Source organism: Ursus arctos, unplaced genomic scaffold (assembly GCF_023065955.2).
Source record: "Ursus arctos isolate Adak ecotype North America unplaced genomic scaffold, UrsArc2.0 scaffold_9, whole genome shotgun sequence".
NCBI lineage: Eukaryota > Metazoa > Chordata > Mammalia > Carnivora > Ursidae > Ursus > Ursus arctos.
The window spans coordinates 33915755-33941838 of NW_026623111.1; the positions used below are offsets into that span (position 1 = coordinate 33915755).

The 26084-nt window shown below is 37.6% G+C and overlaps 1 protein-coding gene across 5 annotated transcripts in view; it reads right to left on the reverse strand.

Moving 5' to 3' along the window:
- The window catches only part of ATP8A1 (ATPase phospholipid transporting 8A1), a 224981-nt gene that overhangs the window by 145206 nt on the left and 53691 nt on the right, over positions 1 to 26084 (reverse strand). For 2 of the 5 annotated variants that reach the window (XM_026508812.4, XM_044387701.3), the window contains exons 6-11: positions 19443 to 19483; positions 13589 to 13662; positions 7745 to 7814; positions 6568 to 6695; positions 2303 to 2414; positions 802 to 967 (exon numbers count right to left, since the gene is read on the reverse strand). In XM_026508812.4, coding sequence (XP_026364597.1) covers positions 802 to 967; positions 2303 to 2414; positions 6568 to 6695; positions 7745 to 7814; positions 13589 to 13662; positions 19443 to 19483 — 591 coding nt within the window. Of the gene's footprint in view, positions 1 to 801; positions 968 to 2302; positions 2415 to 6567; positions 6696 to 7744; positions 7815 to 10013; positions 10088 to 13588; positions 13663 to 19442; positions 19484 to 26084 lie in introns of all 5 variants that reach the window. The other 3 variants (XM_044387700.2, XM_044387702.3, XM_044387703.3) reach the window with 3 other exon arrangements.

Consider the following 26084-nt stretch of genomic DNA (forward strand, 5'->3'; position numbering starts at 1 on the left):
TCATGCTTCTGGAAATAAAATATTTATTGGCGAAGTACTCATTAAAAGGTAATGCAAACTTATTTTCCAGAAATATTCAGGGATGGTACATTAATCCCACAATAGTAAAAGGATAGATGGTCCAAAAAGAACCTATTTAATAGGAGTTTCCCTATTAAGGGACCATTAACAAGGAATTTACTGCATTCATGAGTTCAAATGAAAGTACGTTCAATTTAAACATTTTACAAGCATGTGCTGTACCTTTTTGTGCTTTATTTTTTAAAAGATTTTTTATTTATTTATTTGACAGAGAGAGAGACAGGCAGTGAGAGAGGGAACACAAGCAGGAGGAGTGGGAGAGGAAGAAGCAGGCTCCCAGCGGAGGAGCCTGATGTGGGGCTCAATCCCAGAACACTGGGATCACGCCCTGAGCGGAAGGCAGATGCTTAACGACTGGCGCCCCCTTTTCGTGCTTTAAATATAATCAATCTGCTTTCTTCACCAGGTAGCTAGCTAACCACCAGTGTTAAAATATTTTTAAAGAATGAATAACATTAATAAAAGTAATATTAATAAACTAACATTTTATACTACTCTAGAGTGATCATTATATTTTTAAGGAGTCTGAAATTTTAGAGACTCTAACAACATTTTACTTTCTTTTACTGGAAATTGCTTTGAAAAATAAAAATTAAATGCCCCATTATCTTGGCAACAAGGTTTTCTTCTTAGGAATTACAGGAAATCCCATCAGCCGTGAAACAAATACATGTTTTAATGGAAGAAAAAAATAAATACAATAGGCACTTTAATGCTTACAGTTTAGGTTGAGATACCAGTCCTTTCCAGAATGCCTCCGATTCCAAATGGCCGAGCCCACAGAACAGATAAGAGACATGGCAATTAAGATACAAAATAAAATCAAAATTTGTACATTTGTAATCCGTTCCACATTTGAGAGTTTAAGTGGTGGACTTGTTGAATTCTGTAGAAAGAAACAAGATGAGCAATAAAAAATGTGGACAAATTGATTTAGTAATGTATTTGGCATTTTGATGAAGATGACAAAGTAAGTCACAACTCAAAATCTAGACATGGGTAGACACCTGAAAATTATACAGAAAAAAAGTCACAGATGTAATAATCTGTCAAATGTCAACCACTTTTGTTTTCCCCTAAAGGACACAATACCACTAAGCCTTTTTCTAGGATGTAAAACAATAATAAGAAGAGAAGGAAGTAATATTCCTTTTAGAAACATAACTTTTGCATTGTGGCAAGGAAGATGAACAATGTGTTCTACTTAAGCAAATAGGGTAGATGAGAGGCATTTAGCAGCTCAGCTCAGAAAAGAGGCAGAGAGGGTGGCCTGTGCACCCATCACCAGCGACCTGGATGTTCCAAAGTATGAAGGGCCACATTTAAAGGATCTCTGGTTTCTATATTTCTGGTGGCATTTAGGAACTGTTTTACTGAACACAACAACAATCTAAGTCGTCCTGGCTATAAAGAATAACAGAAGTAAGTTTCCTCAGCTGTGGTTAATGTTAACGATTATGCTACATCACTGCTAACCAAGGCATTCATAGAACAGAAAATTAAATCTGTCGTAATAGATACAAAATAATGGTTTACAGAATTTATAGAATGGTTAGGGGTGGAATCATTAATAGCCGTCCCATTTGCCTGTTGATGAGGTCTCTGTCACTTTACAGTGTATAAAGTTATCAGATCTTAAAGCAGATTTTCATTTAGTATCTTAAAATAGTTTTGCCTACCCATCTAACCACTGAACACTTATATCGTAACACAGAGAAGAAGCTTCTCCAGGCATGTGTCAACATTACAAGTGCTAAGACTAAAGCTGATTAAAAATGGCTGAACATAAAAATGTTACCAAAAAAGGATCAACATTTGATTCACAAATTCTTCTTTTAGTTTTATGAAAAAATGAAAACAGTTCTAAACTTTGATCACTGTATTAAAATAAAATTATAAGACAAATTCTTTAATGTAGAGCACTCATCATTGCATAGACGACTAGTATCAACCACTGCCATGGTGAGTAAATGTTGCCAGAGGACCAATACTTAAAAGCATCGGGAGTTCATGCATTGTTGATCTCTGATGAAACTATTCTTGAGAGCATGAGCCATTTTATGGGCCCAAACACCGAAGAACAAGATTCTGAATGTAGAGAGTGGGGCCCTGGAATCCGTGACAGATGGTCGGCTATGTTTGGGACGACTGCATAGAGAGCTACAAATAGCCCATTTTGAAGAGAATAGGTCCACAAGGTTTTCATAGATAAAAATCCCACCTGCATCAGCTTGGTGTCATGTCCAGTGTAGACAACTATTCCATGAACCCACTGTGTATTTCTCAACTGGGCGCCTCGAAGGAGAATCTGATCTGCTCCCAGGGGGACAGTGCTATGACAGATGATGTTGACATTAGAAACAACATTTTCTAAAATGCTTCAGAATTCTATAGCTACTACATAGTTCCAGCGAAGGTTCTGGAAATTATAATAGCCCTTCTCACATTTACTTTATTTTTAGAAAAGAAGTAATTTTTCTACCAGTAAGAATAATTTTTTTTACACAAGGACAGCTGGAGGGAAGCATTTCAGTTGCTTCTCTTTAGCACCAAACCAAACCAGCCATTTCCTACAACTTCACAATCCAAGATAGTAGGCAATGTTTTGGAATTCAGAGGCTAATTTTCAAACCTATTTAAGACTTTTCCTGATTTAGTAAGTCTGTTTAGGTTTCTGAGATGTTTGGAAGCGGTGAGGTTAGGGGATCTGCTCCCCCTCCCACACCTAATTAAAAATAGTTTTATGCATAATAAAGGTTCAAAAAATAGACAAGGCAAGGTAAATACACAGATCTCATCATACATTTGCATTGCCATCTCTGTCCTACAGAGATAAGTCCTGTATTTAAAATATCTAGGGTAATTTATTGTATTTGAATATCAATTTTCCAAGAACTTTAAGTTTCCAATCAATGGTAAGCATCTAACAAGTCTTAAACATTCCTCTGAAATGACAGCAAATTGGGATATCCATTCCATATAATTTAAACCACATTTTTTCATGAATAAAGGCCATGTTGGGTCTTTCATGGGTTCTTGGTAAAACTACCCACAATGGTAGGTTGTTGGTTGACACAACCTCACACAGAGATATCAGAAAGGTACAAGCTCTCACAGATGTAGTGGGATTCTTGATGGAAATGTACTACACAAGGTGAAATGGCTCAATGTTTCCCATCACTATGTCTTCATTTTATTTAATTAATTTATTTTTTAAAAGATTTTATTTATTTATTTGACAGAGATAGAGACAGCCAGCGAGAGAGGGAACACAAGCAGGGGGAGTGGGAGAGGAAGAAGCAGGCTCATAGCAGAGGAGCCTGATGTGGGGCTCGATCCCATAACGCCGGGATCACGCCCTGAGCAGAAGGCAGACGCTTAACTGCTGTGCCACCCAGGCGCCCCTATGTCTTCATTTTAGTATAAAAAAAAAGCAGGAAAGAAATGTCAGATATAAAGAAAAATACATTAAAAAAAATCTTCTGGAAAAGGAAGGAAATCTTCTCCTAAGAAAAGTTTCCAGAGAACACAGAACTTGTTACAACTTCTTGGCCAGTAAAGGCAAAGTGAGGTTGAGTCTTCCATTTCTGGTGGGCTTTTTATGGTCTGGTAGGTGTCTAAAGCTAATATGGGCTTGGGCCCTTGACCTTCTTTCAGGAACTACACAAAGGTCACTGGGGCTCAGGTGAAATCAATCCAGATGGGTGGGTAATAACAGTACCTAAAGCCCTCTACTTAAATAAGCCTTTAGGAAACAGTGTACGCCAATCTAGAAAAAGAATACAGCGTCTACAATTCTCATTCTTTCTGCACAACAGCATGCCTTTCAGATCCATCTGGAAGGGAACCCCTCTTGTGTATATCTCAAGATTCGGCGTGTACTTCAGAGTTGGGAGGGGACCTTAGGCTTAAAGCACATTTCCTAGAAGTTCTTGGGAAGCTGCTAGACTATGCTCTGGGATACATAGATGCCATCGGTTCCTCACGTATAAAATGGGGTCTAATATGACAACTGTCACCTCAGCATTTGTGGTGTGAATTGATTGGAATTAGGTACAAACTCTCCAAAAGCAAAAAAAAAAAAAAAAAAAAAATACTACTTTTCAATTACAAGGACTCAACAAGAGTTAGTTATTAGATTTCATCAGAGTTGGAATTCCAAAAATTCTGGCATTAGACAATGACTCTCATCCTTAATAATGGAATCAAAGAACACTCATTCCAAACAAAGAGGCTCCAAGAGTGCTGGGTAATCACTGTAAAAGTCAAATGTGCTACAAATACAAAGGTATCTGTTTCCACTTCATATATTTTAAAGCATATTATATAAATTCTATCTGTACCCTAAATCTTGGCACGATCATACAAAGTTTCTCTTCCACTGCGTGGATTTGCTTGGCATTGATTTTGATGGGAAACTGATGAGAAATGGAAGCTGGCCAGTTAGGAACGTCAGACTACAGAAACATTACTTATATAAATGGCCAACTCTATTATTAGTCTATAACCATATGTTCATTCTGTGAGGTCACTCTGTGCAAATTTTAGAACAATATATAATTACTTCACAAATTACAGGAAAGCTTTTGGTGGATCTGAATGAGGATGACAGTTTAGGGTATATTTCAAATGTCCTTTAGAATTCAAATACTATATAATAATGCAATTACAAAATAATGAAAGCACGGACAATCTCTCAGGCTGGTGGAATGAACTAGGGCATTTAGCTGGCCACGACATCTAGGTACGGTAGGTAAGGTATACTGTAACGTAAAGGAGACAGGGGAGAAGAGAAGGGAGGGAGATCGGAAAGACCCCCCCCCTCCCCGCCAGGTTCTGCTCCATTTCTGGTCCCTTTTGCAACAGAGCTCCTCGGAAAATCTGTCTAAACCTGGTATTTTCAACCCCTTCCACTCTCTCAGACTCACTTCATCAGGCTCCACCTGTTCTAACCAAGCTCAAGGATTTCTACTTGATAAATCCAACCTCAGTTGGATTAATTCTCAGTCTCCCTGCACTTGACCAGCAGCAACATCTGACCCACTTTAGTCACTCCCACTGCCTTGGTAGCGTTTCCTCACTATATCTCAGCTTCTTCTTACCAACCTGACTTTGCTTTCTTTTGCTGGTCCCTCCTCTTCTCTCAGCCTTAATGTTGCAGAGTCTTAGGACAGTCCTTGGGATCCCCCACCTTTCCACGCATACCCTTTCGCCCTCAGTGAGTTCTTGCATTTCCATGGCTTTAATTATCTACACCAACTATTCCCACGTTTATGTCATGACACAGGTCTCTATCTCAAGCTTCAGGCTTACATATTCATCTGCCTCCCTGACACAAACTTATTAAGTCCAAAACTGAACTGCTGATACCCCCCCCCCACTGCAAAGTCTCTAACGGATCCCCATTTCACTCAGATTAGCACCCTACAATCGCCTTCAAAGCCTTGCATGGTCTTTCTTTCACTACTCTTTCTTGGTGACTCCACTCCAACCACACTGGCCTCCCTGAAAGTCTGTAACTACTCCAGATGCTTTCCCACTTTAAGAAGATATAGTACTATAACTAATAATTTGCACTGACTATTCCTTCCGTCTGGAATCCTCTCCCTTCAGATATATGAATGGCTAACTTCCTCACTTGCTACTCACCTGGCTCAAATGTTACCTGCTGAAAGAGGCTTATTGTAACAATCCTAACCCAAAGTGATTCCCTCCCAAGGACTCCCAATCTGCCTTGTCTTGTGCTATTTTTTTTCCAAAGCGTTTGTCACTCTCTACAGTATAAAGTTTTCTTATTTATCATTTTCTTATTTGTTTGCCCTTCCCTTATTGCAAGAAAGTAAGCTCACAAGGGCAGGTATATTTATCTCTTTTGTTCATTGCGGTCTCCTTAACACTTGTAACTAGCTTAGACTACTAGGTGCTTAATACTGGTTGAATCAATGAGGGAAGAGTCAGGAAAGAGAAGTGGGAAGGGAAGAAGAGCAGGAATCAGATAATGGCAAAGATAACTACAGATGATAACACGGCCTAGAAAAGAGCATATGAAATGATACAGAAAAGAAGACAAGAAATTATCCAGTACAATGAACTCCTTGGGAGTAGAGTCTAAACTCCTTGAGGCACCTATAGATCACAGGTAAGGACCCAAGCCATGGAGACTGCAGATAGGCCTATAAATAAGTATTCTGGCCAAAGAATAAGCCACAAAACAATGCGCCAGAAGCCTGGCATGTCCCTGCAAACATCAGCGGTACCATACGCATACTGTTAAGAGCTAACATTTCTGCAAAAAGACTCTTGGTGGAAAGTAACATACAAATCCTTAAGAAAGAGGTTTTGAGCATTCAAACTTAGAGCATGAGAAAAGAATATGCACCCAGGCTTGGAAAACACCCAGGCTTGGAAAAGCCAGGCTTGGAAAACAGGGCAATATGCTTGAGACACAGTGAGTTCTGTGCTTTTATGAAGACCAATTTTACATACCTATGTCCATCAAGCCTTATGTTTCCAACAAAATCATACAGATGTCTGTTTGGACTTTCACACTCGATTCTGCCAGAAATTCTCATCAAACTGTCAATGTCTTTTATATCTGATGTTGCTGGTAAGCCCTGTTTAGAAAATTTTAAATAAGCAAAAAATTAAATGAGTTGCATGTGGGAGGGAGGGGGGATTCTGAATTCATCTAGGCCTTAAGATCTAAGAGATTCCACAGTTTTATAAGCAAGTCTCCCCCCTTATACAACACTCTTTGCCAAATCATAATTAAGGGGATACCTTCCTCTCTGCTTGAACACAAGAGTAGGGCAGCTTTTGTGAAAGTTCGAAAACATATTTGAGACTATAACTTGTCTGAAAAGATATTTTGAAGTCCTCAAAGAACTGTTTGCTTCCAAAAATAAAATTAATATTTAGCACTATACAGTCTGTCTGCTGAATCTCAAAAAAGGGAATGAAAAATAAATAGAATCTATGTCCAAAGAAGAGTCAGTACGTTTCTGTTCTTTTAGTTCACAGAGAAGGAAAACTCAGAAATAGTTCTTCCCTCTGGCCAACTGGATTCCATTAGCAGGAAGTGGACAGACCCTTGCTTCCCGGGGCAGTCTGAGTTTGGATGCTATGATGACCTATTTCTCCCACATCCCAACCTTCCCAATGTCATTGCCATCATTCACCTAGAACCCAAGAGAGTACATTTTTTAAAAGTCCCTTTAAATGACTGCTGCTTTCTATCAGGAATGGTATGGGAAGCAAATATAGAAATCTAAAACTATTCCCTGAGATTAGTGAGACTTTTAGAACAAACAATGGAAACTCTGTCTTTTCAATACGGCAAAGCCAAACCATGATTTTGTCCAGGGGAATAGGGAAAATAAACAAGTGAACCCCTGTCAAAGCACTTAGAACTACTAGTATTATTATCAGTGTTGGCTATTACATCAAATACTAAAAATATTACAAATAGTATCTAGATGATGGACCATAGTTAATCAGGCAAGTAAATCTGAGTCTTCCATTATATTTGAGGTATCCTCATAGAGGCTCAATGAGAAAGTATTTGCAATTAGAATTACATCAGTTCAAGACAATGACAGAAATAAAGCTCTTGATTCCATGTAATAAATCAGCAAACATTATATAAACCTGAATTAGATCTTACCTGCCTAATTTTCAGGTTTGTTTCACCATCTAAGTTGGACGTCTCAATATAGCACATGGCCTGGGGCTCACTGTTGTTTAAAATTGAAAAGCAAAAAGATTTAGTGGGGGGAGGAAAGCATAATAATAACTTATTTCAATGCTCAGACTCACTGAAGCCTTTTGTTCTAAACAAAGCTCTAGCTGGTCTAGTTTCTTGATGATTTTCATTCTAACTGCTAAATGCTGGGAGGCAGAACCCATGCATGACTGATCCATAGATCAGCTTTTCAGCTAGAACGACCAAAAAGCCATTTCCTGACGACAATCAGTACTGATCTTCAAGATCATGTAAATGATTAGATCTGTCATAGGATACTTAAATTGCCCATCCAGACAGACACAACACAGACTCTATCTGAAATGTAAAGTAGTTTGTGTCCAGATTTATCTTCAGCTCAGAAATATCAAGTGAGATTTCATGCTTGCAGCCCATGTATAAATTGGTTCAGGAAAGTGTTTGATTAGAGAGCTCCAGATTGCTGCTTCCGCAAACTTGCATTTACTACCTTTTAAGAAGAGATGAATAGGATCGCATGAATCACAATATTTACATTTTAAGGCTACTTTAAAAAACCGTATAGGCAGATTTTACGATGAAAGTAGATAGACACTCTTCTCCTTCTGTTTTTTTCTTTCTGTTCCTGTTCTATTTCTTAAGGTCATTTCAGAGATTCTCGTGGGAGAAAACCCTGAAACTAAAGCCAGCCAACTTGGCCATCTTACTCCTTGAGCTGAACCTAGAAGATCCACTTCATGAGGCCCCACCAGGGTGTTTTTGGGAAGTCTGGCAAGCAGGGGCTGGTGGCAGGGGTCTGCTTCAGTTCTGTCACAGGTGGCACACCCTGGACTGTTTATGTCCTTCCCCTTCACAAACTGACTTTAACGTGCCCAGCAATTACAGACAGGTGAGTTTGCCATCTACTTGTATAATTGGATCCTCGAGTATCAGGAAAAGTGTTCTGAAGTGATATCAATCTCATGAACACTTAGTTATACAACAAACCCAATTAATGTCATATAAGTAACTATAAATGTGATCTCAGATAAGCATATGTCTTCAGAGTTAGAAAGGAAACATTCTGTCAGTTCCAAACACCTGGAATCTTCTAATCAACTTTCAATTTGTACATGTGCAAAACAGACTAATTCCAAGTTTCAGAAATGGGCATGTAGCTTAGTTTTGTGACCTGCAGATTTGTGAAAGTTGCTGAAACATATGGTCATTGATCAAATATTTTACAGATTCATTTTAAAGTAACTTTGCAAGTTCTTCAATTTACTCTATGGACTTTTTCCGCCCCCTCCCATAAAGGCTGATCCTTTAAACGGAGACTTTAAACGGCTAGGCAGTTAAAAAGTCAAATGGCTGACTTCTATTTGAAGTGGGGCAAATAAAATGCATCCACATTCAGAACATTCTTAATCCCTTAAGACAGCTGTTACTGAAGCAGTTCTTAATAGTGCTATGAAAAAGCAGCAAGAGGTTTTACATAAGGACTCATGCTAGATAAATATTTCAGCAAATTATGGTGACATCCAAAACGCAAACTACAGTCAGAGAGGCAAAGCAGGCTTTTTGATTAGTAAGTGGAAAAATGAAACAAGATGCATATCACAATACAGACACTAGTAGACAGCCGAACTTTTACCACAGTCACATGCACTTTGTTACTAGTTACAAGTGGGATAAAAATGGATCCCGAAGCATGCGGTACAAAATGGACAACATCCAGCTCTGTGCAGGGGGTCCTCCGTAAACCCTAGATAAGCCCAGATTACAGTCATCATTGCGGAAGGGATTCCATAGAACTTATAGAAAATTTCAATCATAAGAATAAGACAAAATTTCTCAATAACCTCATTTCATGAAAAGCTTCACACTGTTCAAAACAGTATCCTGGAGACGTATTATATTCAGCCTTAGTATTTAGGCACGTTGTTAAATACAAATATATGTTCATGATGTATAGGAAATTAAAGTCTACCTTTACAGTCATGCCTCATAGACTCCTATTGGTAACAACAGGAGCTCAATCTGCCCCCTTGAGGGACAAACTGTATTCATAAAAGGCCTTTAAGGTATTAGTGAAATGTCTATCTCCAAGAAGTATAAAAATTTTTGTTTTAAAGGAAGAGACATTGAAGTCAACCATCTCTGGGTGTAATTGTTCTCTGTTGTAGGGTGAGGATCCACATACACACATCCTGTACGACTCAGCGGTTCTAACCTTGAGGACAGGCTGATGAGATCTGCTGGGAGATGTTCCCCATTGGTCACTTTCACTATTTCCCCTACTGCCACCTACAGGTCCCAGTTTAAAATAATTAAAACAGAAAAAAAATGAAAAACAGAAAAAAGAAAAACCAAACAAATGGACAAAAGAGACAGAAGGTTTGAAATTATTATAGAAAATAATACATGTTAATAAAAATGTCTAATGCCAATTTTTTCAAAATTTATTTTGATCAGGTCTAAAGGCACAAGAAAACATGACATATTCAAGGATTACTTACTTTTAAGCCCAATATTTAATTTTTAATGTAGAAACTTTTGATTGTTTTAAAGTTCATTTGCCAAGACTCTCTTATCAAATAAAAACATAATTTTATATAGAGAGCTTTTTTTTTTTTTAATATAGATTTTCCTTTCTCCAATTCCTTATTCTCATGCCATCTCTTGTATGCCTACTTCTACCCCAGAAGGAAAGAATTGTGGAAAACACGTTTTAGGCTTTTGAGAAACCAAGTATACCATACTAGTCCTCCCTGCCCCTACCCACACACTAAAAAAAAAGTAATAGATATTTTCTGATTCCAAAACATTTTCAAAGTTAATTGCATACATATCATTAAATTTAATGCAAAGCTATAAAGATATAGATCTTAGGATGTTAGAAGGCATAATTGCAGTATTTTGAGCTGTTCAATAATTAACTACTCTTGGTGATGCATTGTCTCAGAAGGGTAAGCCTTTGAATCCAGGGAAAGTTTTTCAGAGGATATAACAGACATGCCAGCAACCTGTGTGGACTTGAATTAACAGCTTGAGTTATTTTACTCTGTTTTATACTTTCTAAACTCATATACATGTATTTGTTTGTTATGTACTAAAATCTCAGCTTCTTCTTGTCAAAGTGAAAATCAATGAAACACACTAACTTTCAATAATGTTCATACTTTAATTTCAAACCACCTCAAAGAGGGAGCACTATTAGTGATTAATTGAAAAATATTTGGAAATTAAAATACTATAAACTGTTGCTTATGCTTACTGTTAAATGGTGCTCACCTGCAGGTGAGAATCACCATGTCCTTACTTTGATAGTAGACAGTGTGGCATAATGAACGTATTAGATTAGGGATTAAGCGTCTCAATCTTGACCTAGTCATTAGCTAAAGTTAAATGGCAAAAAATAAGACAAAGTCAAGATTCCACTTTCTCTTAAATGATGACCTATTTCTTTGGGTTTTTTGGTTAAGTAGGCTCCATGCCCAGTGTGGAACCCAACATGGAGCTCAAACTCTCAACCCTGAGATCAAGACCTAAACTGAGATCTTGGATGATTGACCGACTGAGCCACCCAGGCATCACAAAACTTCTACCTATTTTTTAAGGCTAATGTAGGTTCACAAGAGTAATGCAAAACCTTTTGAGGAAAAAAAACAAACAAACCCTAAAAGGTGGTATTTTGCCACCGGGACAGAAATATGTAACTGTAGAGGCTTTATACTTTACTTTGAATCCTACTAACTAAATGCAATGACTCAGATAATCTTTGGAGCAAGTTAATCTCTGTGGATGTTATATTAAGTTATAGAAACTACTGGGGCACCTGGCCAGCTCAATAGGTAGAACGTGTGACTCTTGATCTTGGGGTTGTGAGTTCGAGCCCCACGTTGGATGTAGAGATTACTTAAAACTAAAATCTCAAAAAAAAAAAAAAAGATATAGACACTATTTCGATCTACTGTATCTACAGCTACACTACAATACCTATAAGCCACCAGTGAGTGTTTTTAATGTTGAGAAAATAAGTGCTGTAAAAATGCTCTAAACTTCGAGAAATTTAAGCATCAAGTTTTCTGGGAGTTTTTGGGGCTGGATAGAGGTAGATGAAAAATCTTTTTTAAACTTTCACTTCAGAATTAAGTATAAAGTCAGGGCAATGTAGTCAACTATCTTCATACTTCTGAGCATACAAAAAATAAATACCATTATGGTTCACATACATGATCCTCTCTATGATACGTTCTGTCTGTGATAGGTTTAATCAGGAAAACAGCATTCCTTTCTTAAATTGCTGGAGCGCTTTACTATCATTTTGAATTCTGTCACATGACATTTAGATGGTCAGTCATCTACTACACTTATCAACCGTTTACTTAGTACCACCAAGTGCACATTGTTCTATCGGCTAGTCATTCCTATTTGAAAGATAACTGAATTTAAATAAAAAGGAGAATCAGGAAATATTAGAGCTCGATCATTTACTCCATCTTCCTCATGTTAAAAGATGTGAAATCAAGGCCTGAAAGATTAACTATTTTGTTCAAAATCATGAAACTAGGATAAGAAGAACCCTGGTTTTCTGTCTTCTCCTGAGCAAAGCTTTCTCTAGTATTGATGTGAGATAATGACATGAAGTTCACCGTTAAGCTCATTCTCACACAGCCACGTGTGGAGCAGCACCTCTACTTCAGTGTTATTTTTTATTTTTATTATTATTTTTTTTTAAAAGCATTTATTTATTTGACAGAGAGAGACACAGCGAGAGAGGGAACACAAGCAGGGGGAGTGGGAGAGGGAGAAGCAGGCTTCCTGCTGAGCAGGGAGCCCGATGCGGGGCTTGATCCCAGGACTCTGGGATCATGACCTGAGCCGAAGGCAGACGCTTAACAACTGAGCCACCCAGGCATCCCTACATCAGTTTTAGATAACTCTTATTTGCTCAGTTAAGCTTCACTAACTTGTTATAAATCCAGTCACTTTAAATAATGACCTGATTAAACAGATTTTGAAAAAAGGGCACTGTCCATATTTACATGTGGATTTTACAAATAAAACTGTCCAAGGAAATGATGATAAACAACCTCTAAGATATTAAAAAAACATTTTTCTTAATTTATATTAGGACTAGTGTTACAGTTTTTAAACCCCAAACCATTTGAAAGTCACATTCTTTAAAGGGTAACAGTGCCATATGTTCTGAATACTAACTCATGACAATCTTAAAGATGAATAAAACAAAAATTATCTAAAATTCAGTTGTAGAAAGAACTTAAAGAGCAAAATAATTTTTTGTTGTTGTTGTTGGAAGAGTATGGCATTTCAAAAGGTATGACGACAAAAAAGAAATCATTTATCCATTTTCTTGTACTAATGCACCATGAAAATCAAGGAACTTTGGAGGGATATACGAATGCATCATAAAGAAATTTATCATGAACGAGGATTGCAAGATAAAATCAACAGAACCCAATTCATGTATTATTTAAAAGAAATGACAGGAAATCTTAGGAGTTAGTGGTCCGCAGAAAAGGATTTGGACATATCCAGAGAGAGTAGACTCCTAACTGTAATTATAACTTTTGAATTACACAGTATAGGACCTATTGCTTATTCTACATGGCAAGCATGAAAGAGCCCGTTAAGTCCAATCGATTTTTTTAATGTTTAATTCAAAATCATTAGAGAGGTTTAAAATTCTTCGTTTATTCCTTATTTCCTTGGAGAAATCACAAGGTCAATGCAGGGTAGAGAAACCATCCTCTACACTGTTTGAGCATCAGTAGGTATCTCTACCTTGATGAGAGAAGTACAGTGTCAGCAGGTATATACTCTTTGCCTTTTATTATAACTATATCTCCAACATTTACCTGAAAGAAAACTGGGAATTGGTTAATTATCTGCATTGAAAGATAGTTACAAATATACAACCCACTGTACTTAAGCAAATACAATAAAAAATGGTTACTGGCAAACAAGAACCACTTATCTACACAAAATGGCATAAAATTATTTAGGAGTAAGGCCAAGGATGGAGCAGCCCTTTACGTTATGAACACTGTATCTTTGCTTTTTATCAACTACATGACTTATCTTAATAAATTCACCCATTTTTCCCACTTAAACGACATCTCAACTTCTCATATTCTCTGTCCATGACATAAAAATAAATAGGAGGAATTTACCCAGTGCGATTTTTACTGTTTAAGGAAACCTCGATGCAACCGGAAAAACCAATTTTCATACATATGATCAGTACTCCACATGATGACCTTATGAAATAGGTGTTAGTTATAATTCACAGTTTATGGAGAAAGAAATGAATCTTCGCTCTAATTTATCTGCCTAAGATCACAGTGACAGGAAGAGCTTACACTCAATCCTCTGTCTGCAAAACCTGATTGTGCATAAGTAAATATAGTAAAACGATACTGTATTTTAAATAAATAAATTTTAAAAAAGCTTAATCTTTTCCTGGTTTTGCCACCTGGCAGCATTTTTGTGGGCATGGCCTAAAGACAAAGATACAGTAAGGCCAGAAACTTTTTAGAAGTGATTCAAGTGATAGGCTTGTCACAGAGCTTTTAGCAAACAATAGGACTCCAACTAAGTAACTTGACCAAGTTACACTGATAACCACTCCCATTATATCATCAAAGTGCCCTCTCTCTTAGTAGCCAAATAAACCTACAAATAAGTTTCAATACGTAATCAAGAAAAGAAAAACCTTTGTGTGAAAGTCTTTTTGTTCTTTCCTCTCCTTACTTTTCTCTGAACCCCAAAATAACATTTTATTGGGGAAAAGGAGAGAATTGTGTCCTCGGTGGGAATTACAATAAAAAAATATTTCAGAGGCAGCCCACGGTGGTCTACTGGGGCAGGAACAGTTGGGGAAGGTTGGAGGGGGTCTTCTAGTCTATGGTATGTATGTTGGTTACCCAGGTAGGGAAGCTCTGATTCCCAAGACATTTTAGCTGAAATCTGGATGATTTGAAATTGACAAATTTCCAGGGACCTTGGAATCACACATCCCCTCCCTCAAAAAAGGGCAAATTGGGAAATTAAAAACAAACAAACAAAAAACAACAACCCAGCAAGTATGGGTGTAAATTGGCCCTTAATGTGTTGGGATAGTCCTCTGACAGCACCCAAGATCAAGAAGTATCAGGTTACTGGAGCATTTAGAATGTGCTGCCCAGGCTACCATTTAAATGTTCTTTAATCTCCTTTTGTGTGTTAATGTTTGTTCTCCAATTAGACTAGATACTTCATAAAATTGGGATATTTGTCTACATTACAGTGGAAGAGTTTACTGGTTAGCATTTAAAAATCCCAAATTGATCGTACTGCTTTCCCACATCTTTACTCATTGTTAAGACAAAAGCAAGGCTTGTAGTCCTTAAACTGAAGAGGAAAACAAACCATTAACACCTTATAAGGTATAGTGTTGTGACTCAGTGGCCTGGGAAAACCAAGGGTTCACTGAGAGCTAAAGTAGTTCTTGCAGTAGAGGGAGGAGAGCAGGGAACAGACCTGCTCCCTGCTTGTGATACCTAGGTTTTAGATCACTTCTCAAACATATCCAAGCACCTCTCTCTTTTCCATTCTGAGCTCCTAAAATGGATTCACCCCTTCCAGCCCAGTTTGTATGTAAGAATAACAGACAGAAGGGAAAGTCAAGACAGCAAAAATTCCTTGAGCACGTATTCTCACTGGAGGAACAATACAACAAATCAGCTTTAGCTTCCCAAATACTGAAGTTAAGGAGATATTTAGGGCTTTAGGCTACTACCTGGAGGCTTCTGAAGTGACTGACATTAGTACCTACAACTGAGGATTATGTAAAAGGCTAAGCTAATAGACTGATTTAAAATCTTTGTACAATTGTAGGCCCCGGCATATTTATTTTTTTACTAAGGAATTTTTGACGATATGAATTTTTAATCCAAAGAAATACATTTCATAGTGGAAACTGCATGCATTAAAGCAGCTTTAGAGACTGCCCTGTACACTTGCATACAGCCCACCACTCCATGCTTCCCTACAAAGCCAGGACAATGTGTGGATTCCTCCTCAATTCTCCACCTGCAACTATCCCTAAAGCCTGGGAACAGTCTCAGCTGTATCTCAACTTGAAGAACTGGACTTTGTGGTAAGGGCAATGAAGACAGCAGCTTGCAAGTCAAGAGTGTAGATGCAGTGCCTCGCATGGGGCTTTGTAATTGCAATACTTTCTTTGAAAAGCAGACACTGGCAATTTAACCGTATACAACAGAGAAAAGGCTTCAGGGCAAACCGGAGGGATGAACTGTTCCTGTCTGAGAGCTGAAGTCGGCCCATCAGTGAAGGGCTGTTTGTACCCAGTGCACATTTGTAGGTCCTCTGAGGACCATTAAAAGGCAGCCACAGCAGCCGCACATTGAGAAAAACAAAGAAAGCAAGTCTTGAACTAAAGCCCACTTGCACTAAGGTTTATCGTATTACCTTGGCACGAGGCTCAGACTCTTGGTTTTGGTTTATTGATTTTATTTTTAATTGCACAAAATGTGACATAAGCTAAAAGAAAAGACTTGCCCCCAAATCTGGCTAACCCAACAAGCAAGCCTGCTTTCATGCCTGTCCACTTGGTGTCAAAGAAACCATTTTTACATAGCTGATGTCTTAGTGTACATGGCTCTGTTCTTTTCACCTATGTTTATATTTTATGAAACAGGAAACTTCATATATCTTGCTTGCTGCTATGAGCTCACTGCTTGGCACATATACTCAATACATAAACTTTTCTGTGATGCCACAATATACAGCTTTCATGTATCACAAAATATGCCAAAATGTAGAATGTCATAATTAAAAAAATGCTTTCCTTATTGTTAGATATCCATATAGTCTAACTGTTCATTATTATAAATAATGTTACAGTAAACATTTTTATACATGTACAGGTTTTTCCCCCTACATTATGATTATCTTCTTGGGATAAATTCCCAGAATCCCCTTTTTATGGTTTTCAAGATGAAGACCTAAACTGCTAATCTACATTAGTATGTGAATGAAATAGTTCATAAAAACAAAAATTCTGAAGTATAAGTAAAGTATAAATATAGCCAGTGAGACATCAATGTTGTTTAAATTTGCCACTTGCATTACGAGGTTGAATATTATACTGAGTCTGGTTGCTTATTATGTATCTTCTTCTTACTGCCAACTTTTATTTCAATCTTTCGTCATATTTGGTACAACTATTTTCCATATGGTGCCTACTTATTTGTGGTAGTTTTTGTTGTGTATTTGTTTTAAATTTTATATGATCAAATTCCAGAGACCTGGAGATCTTGCTCTTCTCCAAATATTTATTAAAGTCTTTATTCTATTAGCAGGTTTTTCAAAAACAATGTTTTCACATTTAACTTTAAGCCAGTTGGAATTTATTTTAGCATGGATGTGACTTAGATATAAACTGCATTATTTCCTGAAACTGCAATTCTGTGATCCCAACATCATTTATTAAATAATTCTTTTATCAATGATTTTCTCTCCTTTATCACATATTAAATGGGCTTTTTTTCAGGGTACCCTAGTCCCCTTTTTTCTATTCTATTTTTACTCTATTTATCCATGCCTACTTTTGCAACAGATCCACACAATTTAAATAACTTTTGCTCTCCATTTTACTCATCCCTGCATACCGTTCATTTTTCCAAAATATTCTATTTTCTCAACTGTTAATTTTTGAAATTAAGATGAATAATTTAGTCAACTCTTGAGGAAAAAATAATAATTTCCATGGGATTATATTATACCAAGACTTTGGAACAATTGATATTTTGTTTTTCTAGGAATAGGATATATTTGCCCTCTTGTGTGAATCTTGAACACCTAAAGTTTTGATGTTTTCTTTACAAAGGTCACATACATATTTTAAATTTATTTGTAAGCATCTTGCATGCCACAAGGAATGACATCTCTCTTTCACTACATTTTTCTAACTTGATATTGCCAGCAAAAGAATGCTGTCAATTTTTGAATATTTATCTTGAATTCATCATTGAACCAACTTTTATTATTCTAGTTAATTAAGTATCTAATTCAAATTGTTAAGTAACATCAGCTCATTTTGGCTGGGTGACTTTTGGCAACACTTTAAATTTTAGCCCTCTTCCTCTCAAAGTGGGGTGCCCAGATAAGGTGTGGCACAGATCTCCAAGACCACTGAGGATGCTAGCATTATGGGTAACCATGGGCTGGTAATATTTTTTTGTCTGTGAAAAATTAGAAGAGTTATTTACTCAATCTTTAAATAATGAAAAAAAAAGACATTAGGAAAATAAGATATTCTAACAAGTTAATTATAGAGTGACGTTGTGGATGCTTATCTCCTGATTTTATGACTGTTTTATTTTCTGAACAAGCACCCTGGGTAAGATGGTAAGAAATTGATATATTAATTTATTAGGATATGTGTTTATGCTAATTACCCAAACAAGCCTAGTCAATGAAATACATTTATAATACAATTCATACTTGATTCTATCCCACCAGTCTTCTAAAATATTTAAATCCACAAGTGCCAAAGAAGAGCATAAAGGAAACTTCTTTTGAGACAGTTTTTTGAGCTTTCTCATTTTTTACCTGCTTCTCTGAGAGGTGACTAACACAGAAATAAGGAAAGCACGATCAAGGTACTGTCCTCTTTGTTACTTTTATGTCAAAGACCAGAGAGAGAGAGAGTAGTGAGTTCCCAAACATCCAGAAAGGGAGATGTCAATCTATTTGGCCACTGATTTAAAATCAACAAAAATACAATTAACTGAGAGGGAATCTTATTCCCTGCAGGGATACAAGGTAACTGTGAACATCACAGGGCAGAATCAAGGGCATGGCCTTTAACCTGCTAGGAAATATTGGAGGGCAAGTACTGTTTTATAATCTCGCTGTTCAGGCAAACTCAGAAAACAAAATCCCCCGGGGAGAGTGGCCTTGCCTCCAAAAGTCTCACCAAGTTACAAATATTCGCTTGTGAATGACCAGAGTTAATGGTCTTCCAGAACTAAGGGAGAACTAGTAACAATTGCTTACCTTTTGAAACTGAGGTCTGAAAAGCACCTAGATAACACTTGTGAAATTATGACTCAGCTCACTAACCACGTTACCCGTCCTGTGAGCATGTTAACCTCTTGATATTATGAAACTGATTTCCAGCTCATCAGAAAATGATGTTTACTTATTAAGCCTTTTTTTTTTTTAAAGGAATTAGCAGGGTGTAGTTATAATACGGGAATTTGAAAACAAATTAGCAAATGAACTATCAGAACTCTAATTTTTGTTTTTACTTGGACAGTAGGTGATTAAAGCAAAAAGTTTCAACATGAAACAGTTCATGGTTGAATGAAATCTATGAAAACAGTACTCAAAATTATACTATGAAAAACAAAGAGTTCCAAATATTACTTTTTAAGTCTTTCTAGTATATCTCAGAATTATTAAATGGAAGTGACTAATTGGAAGACCCCATGTATGTTTACAACATTAATTACTAAATAGCTTTCATATTAGAATTCTTGACATTTGCTTATATTATATATAAAAATTACATCGATTAGAGTACACATCTATGCACTTCTTCTGGAACAAAATAAAAATCAATGCATACCTTTTCCCAGTGCACAATTTCCCAAGCACCATTTCTCAAAACTGGAAAGAGAAAAGGTGACATTTTTAACAACATTTTTACTACTTCCCAAAAGCCTGCTTTTGGGGAAACAACATTTTTACTACTTCCCAAAAGCCTGCTTTTGAGGAAATGATCATTTTAAATGGACAGACTCAAAAAAATTAACTATCAGCAATTTTTACAGGTTTAAAAATTAATTATGACAGCAAAGATGTATAAAATTATACAAAGAATTAGAAACAACCAATGCACATTTTAGATCCCACAATGAAGCATTACTAACAGAGGGTAATCTCGCTGGTGCTACAAGGGTGGTCTGCAGTACACAGAATTACAGGCCACGGCTAGAGGAGAAAGCCACAAAAATGAGTGAAAAGGGAGTGAAAAGCTTAAAAAACATTTCAGAAGCCGTAACAATAGCAATGTTATATATATAAAAAAAAGGATTTACAAGCATGGGAGAAATAGATTTCAAATTGGTTAGGAGGAACTTAACACATAAACAGGTAAGGAATCTGCGCCTTTAGTTTTAGAATAATGCAAAATTGCATAAGTTTCCATATTTGGTTTACAGAGAAGAAATGAAAGAAGAGGCTACTATTAAGTTATGACAGAGGGGTCATTTATTAGTGTTTTATTACTGGGTCACAGCAGTAACGTTGCTTGGTACGCCTTTTTTCCTTCCCTACTAGGTGTCTGTGGCGTAATACTGAATATACCAATAGACATTAAAAGATAAAATAAAAAATAGTAAAGGACCATAATGTGAGGTAGAAAGGAAAAGGAATAAGTCAAGGTTGGTCCACAAATGATCCTGACAGTAAATTTCATGAGGGCAAAGCTAGTATGTGCTCTGTTCAATACTACATTCCCTGGAAAAGCACGGTCCCTGGCACAAAGTAGCTACTCAGTAAATATTTGTAGGATGAATGATTTATAGGTGCTTAGATTCAGTTTCTTTTGATATTAGAAAAGTTGAAGCCTGAGCCCTCTGAAGTAAATCACAATGGTAATTATCTCCAAAATGTTAAACAGCGTATCTAACATTAATGACATACAACCCAGTCTTACAGTATTATGAATTATTTTAATGTAAATGCAATCTTTTTGAGTTTCAAAATTCTCTGAACACAGGGCTGGGTCTTACTCATTTTCTCATAGAACCTCATACTACTCCTAGCACCAAAGACACTCCAATGCTTGTGAACCAAATGAGTAAGTGCAACAATGAATATCCTACAGTACATTTTGGTGAAACAACTTCATTAAGTTAAAAAAATAATAACTCCAAGTTGAAGCGCTAACACTAAAATATTTCCAATACAATATCTATACCTGTAACTTTTACGTTATCATACGTTATAGGTCAGGGATCGGAACCACAGGCATCCAAAAGTGACCAGAGTATTCTAACACACAAAACTCGAATCCCTGCAGAGTTTACCAAACTGACCCCAGGAATAAACCTGCTCCTTGATGTTGTTCCCTGAGCCTGAGAGGGTCAGGGCATGAGAAAAGAGTAAAAAAAAGCCCTGGTTTTAGATGTCGGCTGTTACTGGGTAGCAGTGCCTTCCTCAAAATTAGTGGTTATAAAGAATAAAGAATAAATGAGAGCACTCTGCCCTTTAATGGCTTACCCCAGTAGCTACAATATAGTAGGTACTCAACAAAGACAGCTAGCCAAGTGCTGCTCTGATCCACCATAACCAAAATGAACAGACACAGTAAATAATGGTGCTAAACTTTGCAGTACTTTAAATTAGAAAAATACTGTTCAATAGTAGCTAGAGCCCTTCACTGTCATTTATTCTCTTCTGATTCTATCCTCTATTAGTAAACACTCCTCCAATCGCAATACTTAAGTTTTTAAAAACTCAGTGTCCTATAGTTCTACAACTGAGATTTGGCATGAAAACAAAGACATCCGCTTATCCGGAAAGCTCAGGTCCATCAATTCCCGCCTGTGGCTGGACCAGAGCAGTGGCCGCCTCCTTCCAGGAGGCTCACCATTCTATCACTGCGGTCATGGTTTCCTGCTGCGTCAGGCCCAGCCTGCTTCCCTTATTTAGGGCAACTGTCTGGCTCACGCTTACGAGGTTTTCTTTTGTTAACCGAGGTATAGAAAAATGTACAGATCCTGTGTTTCGTTCAGCGAGTTTTAAAAATTGCAAACACCTGTGAATCCACCACTCACAAGATATAAAACTCCAGAAAGATCCCTCATGCTCCTTATTCATCCGTCCCTTCATCCCCAGAGGCAAATATAGTCACCATAGATTAGTCTTGCATTTCATATACATTGACTCATACAGTATGCACCTGAGATTCTGTTTGTATGTAAGTGATGAATCACTAAATTCTACACCTGAAACTAATATTACACCATATGTTAACTGGAATTTAAATAAAAATCTGAGGAGAAAAAAAAAACCCACGTATTTTTCCTTTAGGTGAAAAAAAGACTTGACTTTTTCCAATTAAAATTAACGTGGTGCTATAGTAAATAGATTTCTAGACTGTATTTATTTTATTGATCAATTTGCATATCTTCATAACAATATACACCATCTTGATTATTCTAACTTTATGGTAAGTTTTGAGATTAGGTAAGTCCTCTACTTTGTTCTTTTTAAATACTGTTTTGGCTATTCTAAGTTCTTTGCACTTCCATATAAATTTAAGAATCAAATCATTAATTTTTGGGATTTGAGGATTCCTGGGATTTTGATTTGGGGTGAGTCTTTCAATTCATAGACAAGCTGTACCTCTCATTTATTTACATCTTCATTAACTTTTCTCTGATATGTTTTGTAGTTTACAGTGTATGGGTATTTCTCAGATTTATTTATTGATATTTAATAACTTTTTCTTATATTGTAAATGGTATTTTTACTCCATTCCCCACTGGTCACCGGTAGCATATAGAAATGAATTAAACTTTCATACAATGACCTTGTCATCTTGTAATTTTGTCACATTTATTTATTAGTTTGGGTAGGGTTTTCTCGTTGTTTTTTATTTATTTATTTATTTTTATTTATTTTTTTAAAGATTTTATTTATCCATCAGGGAGAGGGGGAGAGAGGGAGGGAGGGAGGGAGAGAGAGGGAGAGAGAGAGAGAAAGTGAGCAAGCAGGGGGAGCTCAGGCAGAGGGAGAAGGAGGCTCCCCACTGAGCAAGGAGCCCTATGCAGGACTCGATCCCAGGACCCTGGGATCATGACCTGAACTGAAGGCAGTCACTTAACTGACTGAGCCACCCAGTTATCCCTTGTTGTTTTTTTTTTTTTTTTTAGCAACACATTCTAAGAAACTTAAATTCTTCTCATTAATGATGTATTGTGATCTGGGCAGTTTTATTATGCTCATATGCCTCACTGTTCATCTCTTCACTTTTTAAACTCTTCTGATTTTATGGAAAAAAACTGTTTTGAAAAATCAGGAATAATTTTTACTACTAAAAATGTCCTGTCGACTTTATGCCCTAAGCATCTCAAATTCTGCCAAACTATCTCCTCCACCAGCACCAGCACCAGCACTCCTACTTCAAGTAACCACCATGTCCCAGCTAGCCCGACACTAGTTTCCCACATTCACCCTCAATCTCTTTCAAATTTAGTTTCTACAGCATAGCTATAGTGACTGCATATAATGATTTTACATACATGTACAACTATGGATTATTATGTATCAGTCCCTATATCCTTATACACACACACACATACATATACAAGATTAGGTCACCCCTTGCTCAGAACTCTTCAACTGGCTCCTCTTGGCTCATAAAATAACTCCAAGCATCTAGAAGGCCCTTGATGAGCAGCTCCTGCCTACTCTCTACCACCACCTCCTGCCTCTGCCTCTGGCCCTCTCTCCAAGCCCTCTGTGTGAAAGCAACATGCTCTCTCCTGCTTCAAATCCTCTGCACATTTCTGTGACTGGAACACTCTTTTCCTCCATCCCCACCTAGAAAACTCCTACATAAATTCCAGATCTTGATCTTCAGCTTTCAGGGGACATTTCATGATGTCCACTCCTTTCCCACTACCCTCAAGTCTAAATAAGCAACTTGCACTTTTCCTGCAGAGCACTTAAGACAGTTTTACTATATATTTAGTTGTGAGATGATTTATGTAAGGGCCATCTCCTGCCTCAGCCTGTAAGATCTGTGACAATGGGAACATTCTCTACTCTGTTCACTGCTCAATTCACAGTATTACAAACAGTGACACAAAGGTGCTCAGTGAATACTTGCTGAATGGAAAGCTGGATCCACTGGTATGTTTGGGACCCTATGAAGCCACAAGAATAGTTACATAGATTTACTAAAGATACAACCCACCTCCCAGTAGGTCCCATGTTAAAAACAACATACACACAATGTTTAAAAAAAATAGCTACATAGAAAAACACATTGGCAATTCCTCAAAAAAGTTAAGCACTGAGCTACCATGACCCAGAAACTCCACACCTAAGTAAATATCTAAGAGAACTAAAAACATATGTTCACATGAGAACCTGTACACAAATGTTTATTGTAGCATTATTCATAATAGCCAAAAAGTAGTAACCACCCAAATGTCCATCAATTAATGAATGGTTAAATAAAATGGGGTACATTCAAATGATGGAATATTATTCAATCATAAAAAGGAATGAGACGCTGATACATGCTACAATGTCAATGAATCCTGAAGTATGTTAAGTGAAAAGAGCCAGATAAAAAAGGCCACATATTATGTGATACCATTTGTATAAAACATCCAGAGTAGACAAATCCATAGATACAGAATGTAGATTAATGGATCTCAGGGGCTCATGGAAGAGGGGAGTGGGGATTGAATGCTTCCGTATATGGGTCTCTTTTTGGGTTGATGAAGATATTCTGGAATCATAGGTGATGGGTCTATAACTTTGTGAATACATGAAAAAACACTGAAATGTATACTTGAAAATAATGAATTTATGGATGTGAATTATAACTCAATAAAAAATAGCTACATAAAAAGATGCCAATGAACTACTTAAACATTGCTTAAAATAGACTTCTCAGTTTTGTAAGTTCCTAAAATGATTCCAGTGGGAGCCGTTGGAAATGTTTATGTAACCATCGGATGCACTAAAACATGAGTGTCCTCTGATGTCAGCTCCAGGCCCCCCCCTCCAGATCTGTAATCTCAACTAGCCCTCCTAGGGGGCATCTGGGTGGCTCAGTCAGTTAAACTCTGGCCTCTTGTTCTAAGCTCAGGTCATGATCTCGGGGTCCTGGGATTGAGCCCCCCACCTGATGGTCTCTGTGCTCAGCGGGGCGTCTGCTTGAGGATTCTCTCTGCCCCTCCTCCCACTTATGCTCTCTCACTATAAAATGAATAAATCTTAAAAAATAATAATAAACTAGCCCTCCTTGAAATGCTGTCACTCGGCAGACGTTTGTTAGTTCACATCTACAAACAGCCCGAACCACTCTACTGGGTCCCCCTGCACAGGATGGAAGTGTCACATAACAGGTTTCCCAAAATCAGCAGACCATGCCAGGGAGTCTTGTCTCCACTACCAAGGGTGGAAACCTGTGGTACTTTTTGCAGAACCATGGAAAACAATCCAGCAAATCTGCTTCATGTCTCCATTTTCCTTCCCTGCTGCTCCTTCCCCCTCAACCTTGCTCCCATCACTTCCCCCCCCCCTTTTTTTTAAAAGATTTACTTATTTGAGAGAGAGAGAAAGAGAGAGAGGGCACACAAGTAGGCAGAGCGGCAGGCAGAGGGAGAAGCAGGCAGAGGGCACAGGGAGCCCGATGTGGGACTTGATCCCAGGATGCTTAACCAACTGAGCCATCCAGGCACCACCCATCACTTCTTTCTGCACATTCGAACCTATCTACCTCCTTCCCCTAACCCACCTTTCTGCACTTGTCTGTCAATTCACCTGCCCTCCTATGTTACCTCCTAGGGGCTCTCTGACTCCACCCAAACGTTTCCTGAAAATTCATTGTTGAAGAGATACGTGGGAAATGTGGCCTGCTGCAGAAATTTACATGGTGAATAAACTTTTCTTTTTTTATTATTTTTTAAAGTTTTATTTATTTATTTAGAGTGTGTGCGAGCAAGGGGAGGAGCAGAGAGAGAGGGAGAGGGAGAGAATCTCAAGCAGACTGCACGCTGAGCCCTGAGCCAGAGGTGGGGCTTAATCTCAGGACCCGGAGATCACCAACTGAGCTGAAATCATGAGTCTGACACTTGACTGAGCCACCCAGGTGCCCCTGTCTAAGAAACTTTTAAATACATATTCAGTGGACAATATTTTCTATCAAAAAAAAAATCAATGCATGTTTATAACAAGCCAAATAGAGCTCTATGACAGGAAAGCTGACCTTCTCTCATCTCATGCCACTTTTTTTTTTTTTTAGAAGATTTTATTTATTTATTTGAGAGAGAGAGAGCGTGCGCATGAGCAGGGGGAGGGGCAGAGGGAGAGGTGTCAGCAGACTCCCCACTGCCTGGGGAACCCAACGTAGGTCTCAATCCCAGGGCCCTGAGATCATGACCGGAGCTGAAGTCAGACGTTCAACCGACTCAGGCACCCGGCACCCCTCATGCCACTTTCTTAATGGAAGGAATACTAA